Source organism: Dipodomys merriami, unplaced genomic scaffold (assembly GCF_024711535.1).
Source record: "Dipodomys merriami isolate MVZ:Mamm:240054 unplaced genomic scaffold, mDipMer1.0.p SCAF_62, whole genome shotgun sequence".
NCBI lineage: Eukaryota > Metazoa > Chordata > Mammalia > Rodentia > Heteromyidae > Dipodomys > Dipodomys merriami.
Window position 1 is genome coordinate 637,389 of NW_027206202.1, and position 22,458 is coordinate 659,846.

Consider the following 22,458-nt stretch of genomic DNA (forward strand, 5'->3'; position numbering starts at 1 on the left):
CATGTTACAGAACTAGAGGAAGACCCTACAGAGAGTAAACACTCATTCAAGGTCGCCATCATGACCTCCACAGCAGCCTTGGCTGAATTCCAGGCCAAACAGCTCTCCTAAGGCAACACCAAGCAGGAAAAGGAGCTCATGGGAGGAAAACAAGGTAGGAGACATTCACGGGGTTTATTAGCCTACCCCCACTCACCCCACCACAACAATATATAGTATTATTGGAATAAATCCATGCAGGGAATGAAAAGGCCTAGGAGATGGGCCCCCTTCTCTCCTGGCTTTGAAGAAGCTAAAGTTCTTCCTTGACTTTCGGTTTCTTCTCCTGTCTTGGAGGTCCCTTTGGCTTAGCTACCTCCTCCTTCTCCTCCTTAGCTGTTTTCTGTTGTCCTGCTGATATTTCCAGCTTGGTCATGTTCTTCAGCTCAGGGACTTTCTGCTCAGGCAATGTTTGCTCAGGTAACTCTTCCTCCTCCTGGTCCTCCACTATCACCTCCTCTTCCAGCTCTTCATTTTGTTCAAAGGGTAATAGCTATTAAGGAAAAGGGTAAAGGGAAGAGAGAGCAAGAGGGGAAACATATCACATAATTAGGTGTCCTAATTGTGCACTGTCAGACTCTTTTTCTAGATGTGTCTAGAGAGACGGTCTTCATAGATAAAGCAAGGTGGTACAATAGTGCCTAACTATGACACTGCTATGGGACCATTCTTCTCTTCTAAGTCCACAGGAGTGGCTGTTAAATCCCCAACTACAGGCTCAGCTACTGAGATCCTTGTCCAGGATATTTTCTGCAAATGCTAAGTAGTAGTTTGGAGCTGTAGGGTCATCTTGGGCCTCCAGGGAGTATACATGCCAGACATTCTACCAGCTACATGGAATGAATTTCCATCGTTGCTGAAACAGTGGAATAGTGTCTTTGACCTTTACAATCCAAAGAGAATTCATACAAATGGAACCTTCCAGAAGATAGTCTCATGAGACACCCTGAGGGGACAAAGAGCTTGTGGTTCCTGGAGAATAAAGGCAGAAGGTGGAAACCCCATCCAGGTACCTGGTTTGTTTACCGTTTCTGGAAAGTGGACTCTGGGTAGCAGCCTTGGGAGTTTTGTTACCTGGAAGGTTTCATTCTTCCTAGCATTTCTAAAGTCTCCCATTGCCACTCCCATGCCACCAACACCCTTGAAAGGAAGCCCAGAAAGTTCCCTTAAACTGGGGGGGGGGTTGTCTCAGCCATCTCCAGAGAGCACAAGAACATGGAACTCTGGACACACTTTTTTCCCCTGTGGAGTTCTTAATAATTTTGAGAGTGGGAGACAATTGCTGTTTTCCCTGTACCTCATCCTCAATCTGAACCTTGACTTGGCTTTCCAGGAAGTCAGAAAATCCTTCCAGAGTATGCTCTCCTTGATACAGAACAGCCTGGGAAGAGAACAAAGCAAGAGTGAAAGCATGGATACCACTTCCTCAGCCAGTTGTGTATGAATTGCTCCTGAGTCACCCGGGTTCAAGTTCCTAACAGTCTACATGATGTTGAATGGGTGCCTTCATTCACATGAGTCTCTCAAAGAGAAGTAGTATTTCTCCATGTTGTCACAGTAGCATGGTGGGTCACACAGCACAGATGTGTGTGTGTGTGTGTGTGTGTGTGTGTGTGTGTGTGTGTGTGTGTGTGTGTGTGTGTGTGTGTGTGTGTGTGTGTTAGTCCTAGAGCTTGAATTCAAGGCCAGGGTGCTGTCTGTGAAATTTTTTTTCAAGACTAGTTAGTGCTTGACAACTTGAGCCACAGCTCCACTTCTGGCTTTTTAGTGGTTAATTGGAGATAAGAGTCTCATGGACTTTCCTGCCCAAGGTTACTTCAAACCATGATCCTTAGGCCTCAGCCTCCTGAGTAGCTAGGATTACAAGCATGAACCGCTGGTTCCCGGCCCTCTTTTAGTCTTTAAGAAGGTCAAGAAGCCATTCCCTGCCACTGGTTGACTGTATTCTCTTTCAGGTAACTCAGATCGTTCGTTGACTCTTAGTCTCACACTCTCCACCCAGACACATTTGCCACGATTTCCCCACTTTCATCATCTGCACCAGAAGGGCATCATCATGACAGGTGTTCAGGTTACCTTCCTGCCCCTCTCTTCATTTATACCATGTGTCCTACCTACAGATCATGGACCTTCCTTGAATCTGAATTCAGTGTTATCCTCCCCTCAATTCCCACTGCCTTTAGAGATGGTCCCACACACACTCTTCTCAGGAGTAGGGACCTGGGCTCAAGCTTTTTTGATTGACACTGTTCCCCATAGGCCAGGGCAGTGTGCAGAGCATTGTCAGTCCTGGTGATGGATCGTCATCATTATGTGTCTCATGGGATACCACCCTATCCTCAATATTCTGTGCAGTCTGGGAGACTACAGTCCAGATCCCCATTTGGTATAATGATGAAGTCAATGAGTAATTTGTCTTGAGTTATATGTAATGATAGCATGTCTTGGAACTGCAGCTACTTGAAAATAAACTTGAACATGACAGCTTCCTGGGGACTGGAGCTGAGAAAGGAGCTGGTATGGTAGAAGGCAGAGCTGGAGAGAAAGAGAAGTCAACCCCCTGATGATAAACAGGGAAGCATTTCCCATTACGTTGGGTGGGAGGTCCTCCAGGGCCTTTCACCTGTTCAGAGTTGGTGGGGAAGAGCCTGAAGAATGGGTACCGGTCCGGGTTGGAGAGTTGGATATCATTGGCTGTGATGTCGATCTTGGCAATGGTGATTGTGGTGTGGTTTTGATACTTGATGCCCAACGTCTCCAGCAGCGGGAACAGAGCTCTGCACTTCGTAGACCAGGGCGCATCTAGAAAAGAAAAGAAAGGTTGCTAACCAGGCCTTGTAATCCTAGCTATTCAGGAGGCTAAGATCTGAGGATTGTGGTTTGAATCCAGTCTTGGCAGGAAAGTCCATGAGACTCTTATCTCTGGAAGCGGAACTGTGGCTCAAGGTGGTAAAGCTCTACCCTTTAGCAAAAGAGCTCAGGGATAGTGCCCATGTGCTGAGTTCAAGCCCTATAACTATGCCATTACTGTGTTCTTTTTACGATGGGGATGCTATGCAAATTGCATTTTTTTCTCATATAGCACATTATTTTTACAGCTCAGGTATTAATCATTATCAAATAAACTGAAGGGGGAAAAATGACCCTAGTACCTTCTCCACCCAAGGTATCAACACTTCACATGTGTTAACGTTTTCTTCTTTGTTATGTTTTCAAAATTCCTTCTTTTCTAGTGTTCCACTCCAGTTGGAGGAGAAAAACAAGGAAAATATTTATATTGTACCTTCTGCCATAAAGTATATGTGTGTGTATGTGTGTGTGTGTGTGTGTGTGGTACAACACAGAGATTTTTCAGACAGAGGCTAAGCTACTTAGCCAAGATCATCCTATAGTTAGAGGATTTTGAAGCCATGTCACTTCAACTTAGAAAGATTTACTACAGCTGGGTATGGTGATCATGCTTATCATCCTAGCTATTCAAGAGACTTGAGATCTGAGGATCATGGCTTGAAGACAGCCTGGGTAGAAAAGTCCATGAGATTCTCCTCTCCACTTATAACCAACAAAAGCCAGAAGTGGAGGAGTGGCTCAAATGGTAGAGTACCAGCTTTGAATGAAAAAGCCAAGCAAGAACAGGAGAGAGGCCCTGAGTTCAAGCCTCTGGACTTACTTGTGGAAAGTCCTTTAATCTCTGCATGGGGTGGGGAGGGGAGAGTGCATTGGAAAAAAAACAACAACAACAAACCTCCATCCTTCTTTTAAAGCTCCAGGTTTCTGGTTGTGTCAGAGGAATGGTCCCCAAAGCCCCCACACTACATCATCATTTCCCTATTTCTGATCTAAATGCCTCCATGGCCAGGCTCTCTGCCAGCAGCACCCCTGGAACTCCACATGCCCTGGGTGGGAACAGGAAGGGGGCATAATAGCTACTGCCCCAGGGAGCCAGCCTGACAGGCTTGCTTCCAAGAAAATGAAGGTACTTTGCCTTTTAGAGAAACAATGAAGGTTCTCAGAACTCCAGGTATCAGGAAGTAGAGAAAGGCCGCCCTGGACTGTCACTGAAAGGCAGTAAATTACCCTGAGTTAACTGCACAGACCTCAAACACCCAGCTCTGTGGACAAGACTATGGGGCATGATTGTAAAGGGTCCATCAGACCCAATCAGTCCAGTGGCAGCACAGCCCTCCTGCTGGACCTTTACCCTTCCTCCTTCCGGTGTGACTTTGGGTAAGGTGATGAACCTCCCTGAGGCTGTGTCACGAAGAAAGCCACCGTCCCCAGGCACTGACTAACCACAAACATTTTGCCAAGCACCTGCCTGATGCATTGGTCAGTGACCATTCAGTAACTCTCCCTGACAAAATAAAAGATGACAGTTGAAATTATTTCAGAGTCATCTTCTCTATTCTCACTGGCTCTTCATCAGCCAAGCAGAAACTGTAGGAAAGGGTAATGGCCCTTAGGTGAGCTCTAGAAATAATTCTAATAGTAATAGTCATAGTAGTAGTAATGATGATGATGATGATGATAAATAGCTGTTGTTTGACAAGTGTAAATGTGGTAAATGGGAAGGTCCACACATCAACTGGGCCACTGGCTAAGTTATATAAAAAGACCAAGGCTAAAGGAACTCTAGACACAAGAGTAGTTTTAAATCCTCCCTCCAGCACTTATGAGCTGTGTCATACTAGAACCTTCTGCTCCAGGAGATTCTGTGTAATGAGTGGTCCATAGAAGGGAGGAGACAGCATCAAGATGATGAAATGACAGAAGATAGGCAAAGCTTCCAATATGAGCTCTCCAACATTACTATGTTTATAAATTGCCACAGACCTGGATTATCTGGGCAGCATGCCATTGTATTCTAAGAACTCACTTGGCCAGAGGAAGCGGGGTACTGGAAAATAGCATTGTGATCCAACCTCTTGGGATTGTGGGTTCTGCCCCCCCCTTCCCCCGGGACCATTGTTACAGTGGTACATGGTGGATTGGGGAGATGGCATTGCTTAAGAACTCAGGAATGACACTTGAACCCAAAGTCAGCTTGGGGACCCTGTACTCTCCACCGCCCCTGGGACCCGATGCTCACAGAACATCACGAACACGTCCCTCTCCTTGTCGAAGACAACGATGTTGAAGTTCTTCCCCACTAACTGCTTCACCGGGCCCTGGTTCCAATATTTCGGGATGTTTTCACTGGGTTCGTGTTTCTAGGAAGCAAACCCCACAAGGCCCAAGCATATCTCATCAGAGAACCAACACCACATGTCCCATTATTCTAGAGACAGAGACTTACACCTGAAAGGCCACCCCAGATCCACTCACCCTTCCTGGCCCAGTTAATCCAAATTTACCCTTGAGAATGATCTCAAGAGAAAATGTCTTTGATGCTCTCCAGCCCCTACCCAGGGCAGCTGAGGTCCTGTTCGTTTATCATGTAGAGTTGCTTTTCTGTCCATCTCATTCAGAGTGACTCGATCCCATGAGATGGAATGTCACAAAGGACTTCAATCATTGAGAATCCACTACCCAGTACATAATAGGACCTCAATAAATGCTTTGCCGATGAATAAATGAGAGAATGAACTCAGCTCTTCTGTTCAAAGCAAGAGTTGAAAGTCTCAGAACATGTTTTTTTCTCTCCTCCCACTGCCTCCTCACTATCTCCTACATCCACTCCTTTCCTGCCATTGGCCCCCTAGCTCCCCACAGCCCTGGTGGTTCCCATCAGTCCCAAAAGGGCCCTGGAGCAGATTCCCAGTTTTCTCTTCACAACGCTACCAATCCTCACCATATTTTCTACACAAAGGGGCTTTCTTTGGAATCAGGCAGGTCTGGCTTCCTGTGGGGGCATAGCATGCCCAATCCACCTTAAGGTGCACATTTATGGAGTCCTTGCAATTTGGGCCTCTGTTGTAACTTCCCAGCTTTACATTTATCAGCCATCCCTCCTCCCAGCCCAGCTAGACCCCCAGCAGAATGGCAGAGGAAGACAGGTGCATCGGAGAACACCTTCCATTTGACAAGGCCACAGTGTCCTGGGAGATGGGGAGGAGGGGCGAGACAGAAGGGAATGGAAACACTCCAGAGGTCGCCATAGAGTCTGAGTGAATAATACTATGAAGAACAGCCCTGCTTTTTTTCCCAAAGGCATCCCAGTTTGGAATATAAATAATATGGGTCCCTTGCTCAGGAGAGCAGTGCTGAACCAACAGTGGGTGACTAGCTTGCCTGGGGCTTTCCCTCCTCTTTGCAACAGAGTCTGTTTGTCACCATCAGTTGTCTCTAAGGCCTTGGAGGCAAATCATGATTGTTCCGTGGGCATTAACCTTTCACCTCCCCAATCCAAACATCTACCCTTGGGCCAAGTAAGTCTTTTAGGTTAGAGGCGTGGGGGGAGGGGAAGAGAGGGGTTAGAGACTCCATCCAGATTAATTAGTTCTACAGAATGTCTGCAGTTCTAGTCCTTTATCTCCAATAAATCAGAAAAGGCCAGAAGTAGAGTTGTGACTCAAGTAATAGAGCACCAGCCAGAAGAGAGGGGAGTTAAGGGATAACACTCAGGTTCTGAGTTCAAGCCTCAGTACCAGCACACACACAAAAAAGCCATTATTGGGCTGGGAAGGTGGCTCAGTAGTAGAGCTCTTGCCTTGCATGCATGAGGCCCTGGGTTCGATTCCTCAGCACCACATAAGCAAAAAGAAAAAAGCCGGAAGTGGCGCTGTGGCTCAAGTGGTAGAGTGCTAGCCTTGAGCTGAAGAGCTGAGGGACAGCGCCCAGACCCAGAGTTCAGGCCCCACGACCGGACCCAAAAAAAAAAAAAAAAAAAGCCATTATTACAACTAAAGACATAATGTTGATAGGATAGGCTCAGGAGAAGCCAAAAAGCTGGACAGAATCAAGATGAAGAACTAGAAAGAATTTCCCCACATTAAGCCATGAGCTATATGCTACATCTGACCAAAGCTAGTTTAAAAAAAAATACAAGGAATAATCTTGAAGTTCTGTATAAAACTTAACTAAGAACAAGCTTACCTTGGCATTTTTATTCAGGAAACTGCGGCCAAATTTCTTGAGGTTTTCATAGGTTATGTCATCTGTAGGCATTTTGTACCTGGCATCAGAGCTTAAGTTTAGGATTTGGACAGATGGAGTGTCGACTTCTGTGATCCGGAAGTACTCAAAGACAAATTTGTTTTTGGGTTCATCTGAATCCACAAGGATAAAAAGGATCTGCCAAGTCAAAAAAAAAATTTGTCTTTCAGGACCTTTTGTGGAGGGAGAAGAGTTGTAACTAACAAGATGCAAAGCATAGGGTCTATGGAGCACTCCTGACTTAATGAAGGTTTCTTGCCCAAACTCCTAGGCGGGCAGCAGCCATTAGTACTTGGCTGTCATAGTTCTTAGAGAAATAAAGAGGGGTCAGACTCTGGTGGCTCACACCTGTAATCCTAACTACTCAGGAGGTGGAGATCTGAGGACGGAGGTTCAAAGCCAGCCAAGGCAGGAAAGTCCTGAAGACTCTAATTAATCACCAAAAAGTCAGAAGTGGAGCTGTGGCTCAAGCCATAGAGTGTTATCTTTGAGTGAAAAAACTAAGGGATAGAACCCAGGTCCCAAGTGTGAGCACCATTACTGGCACACACATGCACACGTACACACACACACACACACACACACACACACACACACACACACAAATAAATAAATAAATTGATAAATAAAAATAAAGAGAATAAGAAGGGAATAGCCTGATAGTGCCAGTGGTGTCAGGACACTACATATAGGCTTAGGAAAAAAACAGATTTGTTTCTAATGATGATAATGTCAGTGATATCCATAAACCTTATGAATTTGCTTTTGCTCATTGCTGTATGTGAAGATATTCTTCTTCTTTCTATGACTAATAATACTACTACTACTACATAGCCCAGACTGGTCTGAATTAACAATCAGTCCTAACTTGGTCTCCAGGGTGGCAGGATTTAGATTTTCTAGTTCTTACAACAATGCTCTGTTTTGTGCATGAGCAGTCTGGAGCCTTGAGGTCAAGAAGCTCTCCATATAGTTTGTAAAAGGAAGGCAAACTTGAGGCTGGGGAGGTGGCTCAGTGGTAGAGCGCTTGCCTTGCATGCATGAGGCCCTGGGTTCAATTCCTCAGCACCACATAAGCAGAAAAAGCCAGAAGTGGCACTAGGGCTTAAGGGGTAGGCACTAGCCTTGAGCTGAAGAGCTGAGGGACAGTGCCCAGGCTCAGAGTTCAGGCCCCATGACCAACAAAAAAGAAGAAGGAGGAGGAGGATTTACTGTGTATATCATATATCGTATTATATACATGCAAATAAGCAGAGCAGGATAAATGGCCTTTGGGTCTGCAGGACTTGTGCCCCCCCCCCAACCAGGATCCCCCAAGAGCGATGGCACACTCCACAAACCTTATTTTGGAATTCCTTTGATGCCAGTCTATAATGCTGAGTTATGATCTCAAATGACTCAGACTTTCTGGAGACAAAGAGCAACATGTGGCTTAAGATGCGTAATTCGTAAATTAGATCCCGGTTCTGCAATTACAAGGAAAACAGGTCATCCTGAGAGCGCACATGCCACCGCCCCAGCTGTCCTCCCGGGAACCTCTGGCCTGCCCACCTCAGCATTGTACTCAATCACAAAATCAGTAAGGTGCTGCTTGATGACTTGATTGAGGTCATATTTGTTGGTACTGTCATTGATAAGCTCTCGGCGTTTCACCAAATTTCCCTTGGACAAAAAGAAAGAAAGGCATTGAAGGGAAGCTTCGGCAATACGTACAATAAGCATAAGCAGCACATACAATAAATAGAATGTACAATAAATATAAATAGCACAATTTTTCCCTGGAGGAAAGTAAAACAGTAAGGACGCTGACAGATGTAAACCATAGTCCAGGTACCTGGTCATTATAAACTCTGAGCAAATGATCATATGGGTAATTATGGATATGTGGTAACTGTGAAAGCTCAGATTTCGAATGCCATGGTCATCTCTTAATTGACCAACATCTGTGCTCTAAAACATACTGACATATTTATGCTGAGGTTGTGTCACATGTCTGTCACCCAATGGCTGAGGGTATCAGGGAAACCAAGGCAAGCCCCTTTCTGGGAGATTCAGAACCTCTCCGATAGGCAACGCTGATGGACTTCCTTCAAAATGAACTACAATTGAAGTGCCATCCATCCATCTCCCTTCTTCCCAACACATCATCATGGTCTAACGGCTCTCTAAGTCTTCTCAACCTCTTTGCTTCCTTTCTGAGACATTTCCCCTAATAAATATTCTTGCTATCCTTAAATCTTGCTAGGTAACTGCTTCTCAGAGGGATGTGGATTGCCCAAGAGAATGAAAGGATTCTTATGGCAAAATCTGTAAGGAAGAGAAGAAGTTATCTTTTCATTTCTAGCCCATCTTCTCCCCGACCCTCAACCATCCCACATTGGTCCACCCATCTCTCATCTGGACTCTTGCAATGTTCTTCCACAGTCTTCCCATTTCCCCTGGCTTCCCTTCCAACCCACCTCCTACATTACATTCCTGCAGGGTGCTGGTGGCTGGTGCCTGTAATCCTAACTACTCAGGAGGCTGAGATCTGAGGATCCTAGTTCAAAGCCAGCCCTGGGCAGGAAGTCCATGAGACTCTTATCTCTAATTAAGTACTACAAAAGCTGGAAGCAGAGGTGTGACTCAAGTGCACCTTGAGCAAGAGAAAACTCATCCAGACCCTGAGTTCAAGCCCCAAGTCCAGCACAATATGTGTACTTTTCTTGATGGTGGGGGCAATAAATAATTCAGGTATCTTAAATACCTGTTCTCCACATTTGCTCTTTGGTTTTTAGGGTAGGGCTTATTCTGCAGAATAATAGGAGACAGGGAGAAAGGGATGGCTTACGGGGCCTTTTGGAGATATAATCAATAGGACTGGGATAGCCACTCTAAGATGGGAGATGAGAGCTACGTCATTGATGTACGACGGTGGTGGTTGGTGGTAGGGGCTTAGGGAAACATGGGCCAGCAGGAAAGAGCTACTTGGAGGTGAGCCTCAGTGAATGACGATAACTGGCTAAAGAAAGGAGGAGGCGCTCCCAAAGGCAGACAGCTGGAAATAGTAATAATAAGCAATAAGGGCTGGGAAGGTGGCTCAGTAGTAGAGCGCTTGCCTTGCATGCATGAGGCCCTGGGTTTGATTCCTCAGCACCACATAAGCAAAAAGAAAAAAGCTGGAAGTGGTGCTGTGGCTCAAGTGGTAGAGTGCTAGCCTTGAGCTGAAGAGCTGAGGGACAGCACCCAGGCCCAGAGTTCAGGCCCCATGACCGGACCAAAAAATAAACAATAAAAACCCACCAGGAAACAGATTTTACACGAGTTGAGTGGCACGTGAGTGGTTAAGAGCCAGTTTGTTCAGAGCTCATACCTCTTCCTACTAACTTTGAACCAGAGCACACCGCCCTACCTCATCCTCCACCAGCTGCAGGACTGTCCTACCTTTTTGAACACCAGGACGCTGTCCAAGACAACATGAAAACGTCCAAAGGCATTCCGGATCGCTATCACCCCAAACGTCAGCTCTGGGAAGTCCTTGATCACATCGTAGAACAATTCTGCTACTTCTTCCTCTAAGTCCTGTTGGGAAAAGCATGTTGGGTAATGCTTTGGTAAAAAGCTTATTTAAGCTTGTTTTGGTTTCTTTTGCTTGTTTCTTTGTCAGTTGTGGGTCTTCAATACAGAGCCTGGGCACTGTCCCTGAGCTCTTTCACTCAAGGCTAGGGTTCTATCACTTTGAGCCACAGCTTCACTTCCGATTTTCTGATGGTTAATCAAAAATAAGAGTCTCACAGACTTTCTTACCATGCTGGCTTTGAACTGTGATCCTCAGATCTCAACCTCCTAAGTAGCTAGGATTACAGGCATGAACTACTGGTGCCTAGCTTTTATTTAAGCTTATCTGGTTGAATTAAGAAGATAGAAATGGTAGACAATCTGTAACCTTCCTTTTTCCAAATCCTGGGGTTTCCTTCTGTTGTCTCCCAAAAACATATGGATTCTACTTCCTATTCTAAATGCTTCTCTACCTATGGATAAAGCCCACACAGGCAAATTCTCAGAGACCAGTGGAAAGAGCTATCTTCATCTTTTCCAATTATTAACAATAAAGGTTTTTTGAGAATCATCAATAAAATAGATGAGATTCATATATAATTAAAGCCTGTCCTAACCCAAGGATTGAGTTTTAACATTAATTCCTTAATCCTTAATTACTTTCAGAAGATGCAATGGGTTTGAACAGATAGAAAACCAAATATGAACTTGCCATTCAAGATACAGCTAGAATTTCTGCTTTCGTTCATTAGCTTGAGAGAAAATTGGGGCCAAAAGTAGTCTAGGAGGATAAAAGTGGGGATGAGGAGGGGGAAGAGAAGAAGCACATTTTCTCCCCATTTTCTTTTCACATAAGATGTTAAAATTCTGACCTACTGGAGAGGGGGTGGTCATCCATTTAAATTAGTTAAGATTTATGAGAAGCTCATTTTTCTAAAAAGCAAATGAATTTTTGTCTTTCTAAATATAAAAACTATAAATTCTAAATATTAAAAAAAAAACAATGAAATCACTAGACTGTTACCCCAGGTCATTTCATAGTCATATTGAGGTTCTCCATACACTTTCACCAACATCTGCCCTCACTCCACCTGTGATGAGGGCTGGGGTAGTTTTCAAATGGGTGCATGTTTATAAAGCCCTAAAGGTTTTCCTTTCTAAAGATGCTTGGAAAGTCTTCAGGATGGAGCTTGGCTTGGCCAAAGCAGGCTGGCAGCTGCTATTCAGATTCATAGAAAGCTGTGGTTCCCAAACTCGAAAATGAAGGCATTCCTCCATTCTATGATGTTCTAAATGAAAATCCCCAAGACCAATTGAATAAATACATCTATCTCTTCATTCTTCCTTTCCCACCTACCATTCTACCATCTCTTAACAGTTCAACTCTCATAGCTCCGTTGTTCTTTTGACCTCAAGTAAAACCAGCTGACTGGATAGGGAAAATGGGGCTCAGAACAACCCCACCCACTTTTAGACAGAGCACTCCTCAACTGGAAAAATCATCTCCCACCTCCAGCCTCCCCACAGCCCCTCCCCCATCCCCATCCCTACCTCCACCTCCTCCACACACACACCCCTCCCACACCCCCATACCTGGAAGAAACCCACGATGACCAGGGGCCTCGATTTCACGAAGTCTGCCACCTGCTGGCTGCTGTTGAACAAAAATGCTTTCTGGCTAATTTGTCTTCTCAACCAAACTACCAAAGCTGCAGATTCAACCACTCCTGGAGAGAGAGAGAGAGCCAGAGAGAGTTTGAGAGAGAGTTAAATATACCTAACAAAGGTTTCCTCCTGAACTAGCAGTCAACCCTGTCTTGTCTTGGTACCCAGCCTTGAAAGACCAAGGTCACCATTTCCCCCACCCGTCGCCAAGCTCTAAACTATGAATGCTCATAGCAGTTCATTCCATCACTGAACCAAGGTCAAGAAAGATGCTGTACTGAGAGTTGCATTTCCATGAAATCTGCACATCAAAGGCCTATAAGATATGCTTATTCTTCCCATTGGAGGAACAAAGACACCAATATTTAATTTGCTCCCAACCAATCAGCAAGCAGATCTGAGGATTCAGTTTAGGAGGCAGAAGCAGTCCCAACCTTCTTTCCTTAGGCACCCTCCAAGGTGACAACAAACAGATGTGATCTTGTTAAATGATCAATTAAAAGACCAGATCATTCTGTAACCTGAGAGGAAATCCCAGTTATGTCTCTGTGACCTTAAATTCCCCCCCCCCCACACACACACCAATCCTCTAAGAATCATAAAATCCTGATCTCCATTTCTCAGTTACACAAAAGTCTTTACTTCTAAACTGAGGGCATGCATCCCCTTCCCTGGAGAGATGCAATGGTGTGTCAGAATATACACAAGGTTACCTAGGAATGAGACATGTTTTTTCTAGGAAGAGCCATTTCACATAATGGTCAGTGACATCAATTATGATTTTTTTTCTCTTGATGACTGTGAATGGGAGAGATGGGAACTTTCTTATGAGATAACTCGACATTGGTTGTTGGATAGCTTGGGAAGCCCCTCCTAGACTGCTCTTTCCTCCCTTCCTTCCCTCTTTCACATGCTTGACCAATGCATCCTGCATGTCTGTTAGGTAATCAAGCGCTGTCCTTTAGTCCTGGAAGTATAATGTGGAGTAGAAGCACATGCCTTCCCACCACTTCACAGCTCTCTTTGTATTGAGGAAGATGATCACCAAATCATTGCTCAAACATGTGTTGAAAAGCAATGTGCTAAGGGCCGGCCAGGCCTTCCTGGAGATGGTGATATATGAACTGCTTTTCTCACTACATTTAGCACTTTGTGAAATTGCTACAATTTTTTGTGGATCTATATCCAAGATGAAAGACGAAAGCAAATGAGCCATCAGGAACTTGATCGCAGCCCATCTTTGCACACAGTTTTTCCACCTTAGGATCCAGTTGAACCAAGGTAGCTGTGAGTTTGGCCACGTTGACTGCCTGCCTTGAGAGAACTGCCCTTGCTGGCCACCGTGGTGCTGGGCTCTGATCCAGGCGGCAAGGTGACAGCTGAGGTGTGAACGCTGTGTCAATGATTGACTGGGCCTGGCTCCAGGCTGCCTGTTTCCAGGCACAAATTGTGATCTCATTAATACCTCGAGACAAATCTGAGTCTCCTTCTCTGGGGAGGTGGCCAAGGCCGTCTACTACCACCAATCCTTGGAGATTAGAGGACGGTGGGTCTGAACTTTGGTCCAGCAAGGACGAACTTTCCACCTGTCTCTGAAGAGGAGTTTTATAACAGCCATATTGCAAGACGTGTGCCCAGCTCCGTCCCCTGCCATTACTCATCCTGTCTAGAAAATGAAAAATAGGACACCCAGGTCTGCAAGACTTGCTCAAGTCTCTGTACTTCATGCATGTCCTAAACTTCAGGTGTCCTAAGTTTCTTCCATTCAAACTCAAAAACATTTTTTTTAATTCTAAATTCCAAGCACTGGTCTAGGGCCAGGGAACCAAGTCTGATCATCATACAAAAGCCCCATCTGCCATGCATTTAGTGAATGACACAATGGAGAGCCAGGGCTCAACAAACTAAATCTGGCCCGCTGTTTGATTTGTATAAATAAAGTTTTATTGGAACACAGCCACACCCATTCGTTGCCATACGGCTGCTTTTACAGTGTACCCACAGACTGGGTGGTTATGACAGAATTCCTGGCTTTTAAGGCCTAAGGTATCTATCATGTAGTTCTTTGCCCAAAGCTTTGTGGTGACTCTACTGCTTGCTAGCTGAGGTGCTTTGAGGAAATTATTCCACATTTCTGTGCCTCAGTTTCTCCATGTTCCATATAAGAAGGATCTAGTCAGTTCCAGAAGGGATGTGTGTGTGTTCCTTACAAACCTTGTTTTATGTTCACTGCAGCCCCAGGAGGTAGCTCTCGCTATCAGATGAGGAAACTGAGGTTGGATAAGAGGAAGCCATTGTTCCCCAGGCAGTAGTGAGGATTTAGGTTCTGCTGCCTCTTTGCTAGGCCCAGTAATGGAGGTGGCTTTGGCTCTTGCTGTTGTGCTGCTCTTCCTGCAAGTAGAGGGGTTGGGTGGGGGGGGGGGGGGTACTCTGGAAACACAGAAAGAGGATGGGACTCTCTACCCCAGACAGTCCTGGACAGACTTTCTAGAAGGAGTCTGGGGAAAATCATGTGACAACCTCACATGATTGTGCCACGTGGTGACCTTGTTGGTGCTCTGTGGACTCAGTGTCTCATGTCCTTCAGGAGGGAAGCAAGCCAGCTGCTGGCCAGTCCATGAGCAGAAATAGCCTCTCCGTTTTTGTTTTTGTGTTGTGTTTTGGTTTTGTTTTGCCCTGAAGACAGCACACCACCAGGAGCTTCTTACTTGGGATCCGTAGATCCCACTGTTGAGAGTCAGTCCTCAGACTTTCCCTCCCACCCTCCCCTTTTCTCACTCCCCTTTCTCCTTTTGCCAGGCCCACCCCTTCCACTGCCCTTGCCAGCTGTTAGGTAACTGAACTCTGTCTGCCCTATCAGCCATCCTGTGTTTCTCCTGGCCCCCTAGTGGCCATTCCCGGAACTACAGTGCATCTTGCAATCCAGGTCTGAGAGTCCTCCTTCTCCCCTCCCTACCTACCTTGGTCTGGCTAGAAACAGTCTCTTCCCCTCCCTACTGCACCCCTGCAGGAAGATTCTTTGGCCTGCTGAGCTCCTAGGACTTTCTTGTGCTCACCGCACAGATGTGTCAGACCCAACAAAAGGCAGTCTCATTTGCCTGAGTCTTCTACAAGCATCGCAGGGCTGCCTGTTGATCAGCTTCATTACATGCATATGTCTGTCCATCCATCCATCCATCCATCCATCCATCCATCCATCCATCCATCCTCTCCACCACTCCACTCTGTGTCCATTTATCCATTCACATGTGTAACTCTTTCGTTTAAAAAAATGTGCTTGCATGCTATTCCAAAGCTCAAAATTATTCAAGCATCTTCAATGTCAAGATAAAATTTGAGGGGCTGGGAAGGTGGCTCAGTGGTAGAGCGCTTGCCTTGCATTCATGAGGCCTTGGGTTTGATTCCTCAGCACCAAATAAACAAAAAAAAAGCTGGAAGTGGCACTGTGGCTCAAGTGGTAGAGCACTAGCCTTGAGCTGAAGAACTGAGACACAGCGCCCAGGCCCAGAGTTCAGGCCCCATGACCGGACCCAAAAAAGTAAAAGATAAAAGTTGATGCATTACAGGTTGTCAAAGGGGGGGGATCAGAAATGTTGCCTAAATGAATGAGTCCATGAATAAATTAAATAAGATCTGGGCACAGTGGTACACATTTGCAATCCCAGCGCCTTAGAAGGTAGAAGTCAGGATTATGGTTCGGGGGTCTGCCTGAGCAAAAGAAATTAATGAGACTACCACCCTGCCATCTCCACAAACATACTGGGCATGGTGGGTCATTCCTATAATCTAACCTACACAAAGGAAGCGTAAATAAGATGACTGCAGTACTAGGCCAACCTAGAAAAAAAAACATATAAGTAAACCCCCCAAAAAGGGGCCAGGGAGCATGGCTCAAAAGTTCAGTGCCAGGACAGGGGCTGGTAGCTCACGCGTATAATCCTAGCTACTCAAATGGCTGAGATCTGAGAATCATGATTGAAAGCCAGCCCAGGCAGACAAATCTCCACTTAATCAGCAAAAAAAAAAAGCCAGAAGCGGAGGCATGGCTCAAGTGGTAGAGCATCAGGCTTGAGTAAAAAAAGATTCAAGGAAGAATGTGAGTCCCCAAGTTCAAATTCTGTTATGGAAAAAACAAACAAACACAGTGTCTTTTCCTAGAAAGTGTGAGTGTGATCTCAGACCACCAACGAATCCACAAATAAATAATAGCATCTGATAGACACTCCATTCCAACCCTCTTTTGACCCATCATTTTCTGGGCTTCTTTTTTTTTTTTTTTCTTACAAATACTCCTTGAAACTAGGGACCCTGTCAAAATCAATCTAAAGTAGAACACCAAAAGAGTAAAGAGTGGAATTAAGAACTTAGTCTCTGGTGTGTTAGTTTACCAGCCCCGCATCCACACTCTGTCTCTTGTCTCTCCTGGGCCCCTTTTGCTGATACGCAATCTGAAGTAGAGGTACCGAAAAGCTATGGAAACCTAGTTTCCTCATGGATGCAACTGAGAGTGTTTGCACTCACAATACGACTCTACAACTAGAAGTGATGTTTGCCACTTCTGTGAACACCACCTCGGGCCATCTCCTGCCTCCTCACTCTGGCTGCCGGCTGGGTACAGAGGAAAGAGCAGGTTGCTCCAAGATTTTAAGGGAAAGCAGGAGTGGAAGGGGGGCATCATAAGTTAGAAAGAGCTGACACATCAAAGCCTCACACCTCGGGCTACCAAATGCGCACAAAAATCATCTCAGCGCTTTACTTTACCTGCGCACAAAATCATCACATCACCCCAGCCCCATTACCTTTGCAGGCGATGGGCTCTGACCTGTTGCCCTCAAAGAACAGCTTCAAGTCTGGAGTCTTCTTGATGTTAAACTCCTGCTTCAGCTCCTTCTCCACAGAGACGTCAACCTTGCCGAAGCCAATCCCATTTTTGCCTTTGCCCAGGATGTCCACAGCTTTGCCCAGCTCCTTGGCCAAACTCCTGGATTGCTTTGACATGGAATTGTCTAGAAAGAACAGACACGAAAACAGAACTAGCCAGGGCCTCTCTCTGTCCTGCCCAAGGTAGACTGCTGAGTTCCTGGCTAGCTTTATGCTCAGAAGGAGTGAGCACAAGATTACATCCTGGGTTACACCAGGACGTAACCCAATGAGTCGTGAAATGGGGCTGTTGAAGAGACGTACTCAAAAAAGGCCCTTTGGGCTCAGTAACACTGACAACATGCAACTTAATCTTTCTAAGCTGTGCTTTTTTCCTTATAGAACTGATAGCAGCCACTTCATGGAGTGAAAGGAGATTTGCCAGTTAATTCCATACTGTTTATTGTCTTGTAAGAGTTCACACTCACACTTTCTAGGATCTGGGCGTGATTTTTCACCATGGGGGTAGATTTTATTATGACGATGTCAATTTCATACATAGGGAAACTGAGGCACAATAAAATGACCCACTTGTTCATGGTCTTATGTCAGTGAGAGTCATTGCCAGGATAGAGATTAGAGAGTCTCTTCCCTCTGTTCTTCTCTGGGTGCATGCAATCAAAGTGATTTAATGCCTGGTTTAGGTGAATAAATAACACTTCATAATTGCTACTACTCTTGTAAAAATTCTGCTCTTATAACAGTCTATGCATTTATATCTCTGAAGGTCACTTTAGGAGGCCTGCCAGTGTTTGGGAACTCCTTTTGAATTCAACTGGGTGCTGGCAGGAATCAATGACTGCCAAGTGATGAGTTTAATTGAGTGTCTTTTCTAATCTCAGCCAGTGTGGAGAGACAGCACGCCTGCACTTTCAAATGGCATGTTATCCAGGGCAATTAAGGAATATAAAACCAGGGCTGGGGATGTCGCTCAGCCTTAGAGTTCAATCTCTAGCAACCACTCAAGAAAGCGGGGAAGAGGACAAATCAGTTGGCTCCATCTTTCATCCCAGATCCCTACATCATTCAAGAGCCAGGGTTCCTTGAAAAATCCAAAACAACTTCCATACTTATAGGATACCACAGCTCGGGGAACACACACACACACACAAAACCAAAGGGAGGAATGTCAGAATTGCAAGGAAGGATCAGCCCCTTGAGCCTGAATTGGGGAGACATTTCATGACACCCTACAAAGCCGAGACAGTGTGCCAGCCCCGCCAGCACCTGGCACCAAGCGAAACCTGAGATTCCTAGAATTTGGGAGCAACACCCCATCGACATTAATACACTTTTAACATCCATCACATGTTCTCATGTGTTTAGCAGTCGATGAAGGAGGGGGGTGTTCTTCTCCCACCCTCCCCCCTTCTCCCCACTCCCATCCCCCCCCAAGCCAGACACTCACAGAAAAGCACCATGAGAAAGCGGGTCTGGTTCAGCGCCTGGGTCAGGCCGGCTGGGGTCAGCACCATCAGGTTGCCCTCTTGTACGATGTGCAAAGGCTTGGAAAAGTTGATGTTGGTGTCGCTGGCATCCATCTCCTGGTGACTGTGGACCACCCAGACCCTAGCAGCCAGCAACAGCAGCCCCAGTGAGGGCATCTGGCACAGTGTCATGGATGTCCTGCAGAGGGCAGCAGAGAAGACAGAGCCCTGGCTCAATGCTCAAGATAGGAAGCAGGGAGCGGGCAGGAAAGGGCTTATCCCATGGTCTCCCTTCAGGGATCTTTGACAAGGCCTCACTGAAGGATTCTCAATCCATCCGTGAGGTCTCAGGACCCCTGTTAATCTGCCCAGGCTTGGATCTTGTACCTGCAAGGCTTTCTGTTAGGCAGATGATCTCCTTCTCTCCTTCCCTCCTTTCCTCCTTCCCTCCCTTTCTTTGTGCTGGTCCCTTAAATTCAAAGCCTGGGCACTGTCCTGAGCTAAGCACTGTACCACTTGAGCCACAGTTTCACTTCTGGCCTTTGGCAGTTGATTGGAGGTAAGAAGCTCATGGACTTCCTTGCCTAGGCCAACTTTGAACTGTGATCCTCAGATCTCAGCCTCCTGAGATTACAGGCATGAGTCACTAGTGTCCAGCCTCCTGGCTGTCTTGATCCCAATGCTGTCTTAGCCTTGGTACACCCACCAGCCCTCTCTGTCATCTGGAAGGGAATCACCTCATCTCCACGCTTGCTCCTCTGGCTAGCAGGCCCTGGGCGCTGTCCCTCAGCTCTTCAGCTCAAGGCGAGAGCTCTACCAACTTGAGCTACAGCACCACTTGCGGTTTTCTGGTGGTTTATTGGAGAAAGGAGTCTCACAGTCTTTCCTGCCTGGGCTGGCTTTGAACCGCAATCCTCAGATCTCAGCCTTCTGAGTAGCTAGGATTACAGGCGTGAGCCACTGGCGCCAGGCTGAAAGTAGCTTTGATGGGAAACTTCCGCCATAACAGTAGCTGACAAGTTGCCATATCATCAGCCCAGTTTGGGCTGAGTCCTCTCTTCCCATATCCCACCAAGACCGCCATCCAAATCTGTGAACTCCTGGCAGTTCCCTCTGTCTCTACTCTTCCCCCACGGCACTAGAGATCCTTTTTGCAAACACGAATTCCATCCTGTTTCTCCTCTTACCAAAAGGTCTCCCATCTTGCAAGCCCTAACTGTGAACTCACAGGTCCTCATCCTAATACCCATCCTCCTTCACCCTCCTTCTCTCTCTCTCCCCTCATAAGCTCTGGACAGCCCATCCTGGGCTCCTTCCCTTCCTTTTGCCTCTGCCTACTTTGTGTTTTCTCTATGTCTTCATCTCTGCTGGTCATCAGAGGGATCTTCTCTGACTCCTTGGCTTTGCCCAGTCTGCTCAGAACATTCTGCTTTGCCACGAATGTCTGCTTCCTCTTCTGTATTGTTGTTTCTACCTTACATGTATGTAAAGACCAGCTCTTACTATGTCGCCTGGGCTGGCCTCAAACCCATGACTCTCCTGCCTCTGTCACGAGCACTAAGCGTACAAAAGTGAGTAGCCCCAAGCCTGCCTGTTAAAGTTTTAAACATAAGCATGATTATCTGTAGCTCCTAGAATAGTCTGCAGATCTGAATTGGGAATCAAATCTCTTGTAGGAGTTTGGTAAAAATTAAGACTGATTCTTGATCCCAAACCTAGTAGGTTGTAATTTCACTGGTTTGGGCAGGGTTAGTTTGAGCGCCATATTTTTTTTTTCCTTAAGGCCCTGTGGTTAGTGCTAATGTAAGTAGCCATCTTCAGTTAATGGTGCTGGATAGAGGAAAGGCTGCGAGGGCAGACCTGGAATTTACCTGGAGGACCGAGCTGGTGAGACAGAAAACTGCACCACTGTAGTGACCTGAACAGCAGCCTCTGGGCTTCTCCTGGGTTTTCCAATGACACCGAAAGTGGCAGAAACACGGCCCCTTTCCTAGGCACACAGAGGCCACTGTAGCCACCACAGCAATGTTCTGAGTTCTGGGGCTCTGGAGGGCCTGGGGGGTCCTACAGAAGAATGGGCCATTGTTGAGTAAGAGGGGGCCCCTCCCAAGAGGCCCTGCCAGTGGGCACCAGGAGCAGAGTTGACAGGGCGGAGGAGTGGGGACAGAAGCAAAATGTACTGTGGGACCCAGGGTGGCTGTGGCTCAGAGTCTGGAGCCCAGCTCTGTCCTGACCCGTGTGACCTTGAGCTGTCAATTACTTTGTTCGGGGGCACAGTTTCATCTCCTGTACAAAGACACACAACTCTCATGGGTGTGTAAGGACTAGACAAGGTGGTAGGGGCAGAGGGAGAAATGGAGAAACTGGAAGGCAGTAGTACTGCTGTTACTTAGTGCCATTTCTCTTCCTTCCTTCCTATCCTCCCTCCTTCCTTCCTTACTTCCTCCCTCCCTCCCTCCCTCCCTCTCTCCTATCCTTCCTTTCTTCCTTCTTCCCTCCTTCCCTCCCTCCTCTCCTTCCTTCCTTCTCTCTCCCCCTTCCTTCCTTTTCCTCTCTCTCTTTCTTCTTCTCTTTCTTTCTCTCCTCCTCCCACCTTCTCTTTCTCTCTTTCTTCTTTTCCCACCATTCTGGGAATCAAACACAGGGCCTTACACATGCTAAGCAAGCACTCTACCATTGAGGACTCTCTTTGCTCACACATTGGCCTCTGCCAGACCTCAAATAAAGCAGTCATACACCTACCTCAGGGCCTTTGCACTTGCAGCTTCTGCCAGGAAGCTCTTCAGCCACGTGTAATCAATGTTCATCTTCCTGGATCCTTCAGGTCTTTGCTCACACATCATCTTTTCCTCCATCAGCCTTTTCCTGACTACTTTGTTCAAAGGAATAACAACCCCATCCCCCTCTTAGACATTAATCACCTTGTAAATTTCTTCTCATTTCCTTTGCCTAGCAGATAATAGGTGTCCGATAAATATTGGTTGGGTGAACGAATGAACAGCTACTAATGTTAGTATCATGATTATTATGACCAGTTTGCATCCCTCAGCTTTTTGCCTCCCACCTTTTACCAAACGTGAATGGAGGGCGTGGTTAGTAATATTCACATCAGATTGCTTGAGGAAAGTGCATCCATCCACTTGAGAACAGAGATTGTGTCTTTCCATACGACCGGAGATTCAGAGACAAGGACCTTGTCAATGGCTCAGCAGAAAACCTTGATGGGGAAGAAGGAGAGAGCTGCCCCCATGGTGTAGGCCCCACTAACCTGAACAGGAACTGGAGACAAGAGGCACAGGGGAGTTGGACACAGGGAGGGGTAGATCCTCAGTATGAGGCTGGCAGCCATTCCTGACTTTCTCTCAACAAGAGGACCCATGGCTGGGGCTGGGAAGGTGGCTCTGTGGGAGAATGCATGGCTATCACGCAGGAGGCCCTGGGTTCGATTCCTTGATACCACATAAATCATACACACATACACACACACACACACACACACACACACTCAATCATGGGGCCTAAACTCTGGGCCTGGGTGCTGTCCCTCAGCTCTTCTGGGCCTGGGTGCTGTCCCTCACTCTACTACTTGAGCCACAGCGCCACTTCCGGCTTTTTTCTGCTTATGTGGTGCTGAGGAATTGAACCCAGGGCCTCATGCATGTAAGGCAAACACTCTACCACTGAGCTACCTTCCCAGCCCCCCAAAAAATATTTTTTAAAAGAGCACCCATCGCCCTTCTCATCTGACAGGACTGCTTCAATCTTAGGAATCAGG

The 22,458-nt window shown here is 46.4% G+C and overlaps 1 protein-coding gene across 2 annotated transcripts; it reads right to left on the reverse strand.

Annotated features, from left to right (window-relative positions):
* Positions 1-165: 165 nt before the first annotated feature.
* Positions 166-21,505, reverse strand: LOC138814925 (protein disulfide-isomerase-like protein of the testis). 2 transcript variants are annotated; one of them, XM_070004053.1, is made up of 13 exons: positions 21,426-21,505; positions 20,544-20,747; positions 18,665-18,882; positions 17,136-17,342; positions 12,265-12,398; positions 10,558-10,695; positions 8,686-8,796; positions 8,475-8,600; positions 7,075-7,272; positions 5,129-5,249; positions 2,663-2,841; positions 1,337-1,420; positions 166-532 (listed from the first exon to the last, which is right to left on the reverse strand). In XM_070004053.1, exons 1-13 carry the CDS (start codon positions 21,488-21,490, stop codon positions 293-295), a joined length of 2,025 nt encoding a protein of 674 aa, XP_069860154.1. In that variant the 5' UTR covers positions 21,491-21,505; the 3' UTR covers positions 166-292. The 2 variants fall into 2 exon arrangements, with proteins under 2 accessions (XP_069860154.1, XP_069860155.1); XM_070004054.1 differs by lacking the exon at positions 21,426-21,505 and having other exon boundaries at positions 20,555-20,636.
* Positions 21,506-22,458: the final 953 nt, after the last annotated feature.

Bases quoted from the DNA above. Each gene is read 5' to 3' on its own strand.
- LOC138814925 (XM_070004053.1), bottom strand. From the start codon at position 21,490: ATGAACATTGATTACACGTGGCTGAAGAGCTTCCTGGCAGAAGCTGCA. The intron at 8,797-10,557 runs GTAGGACAGTCC...TTTTTGTCCAAG, and splicing joins GCGTCCTGGTGTTCAAAAAG to GGAAATTTGGTGAAACGCCG. The intron at 533-1,336 runs GTACAGGGAAAA...TTTCCTTAATAG, and splicing joins AGGTTCAGATTGAGGATGAG to CTATTACCCTTTGAACAAAA.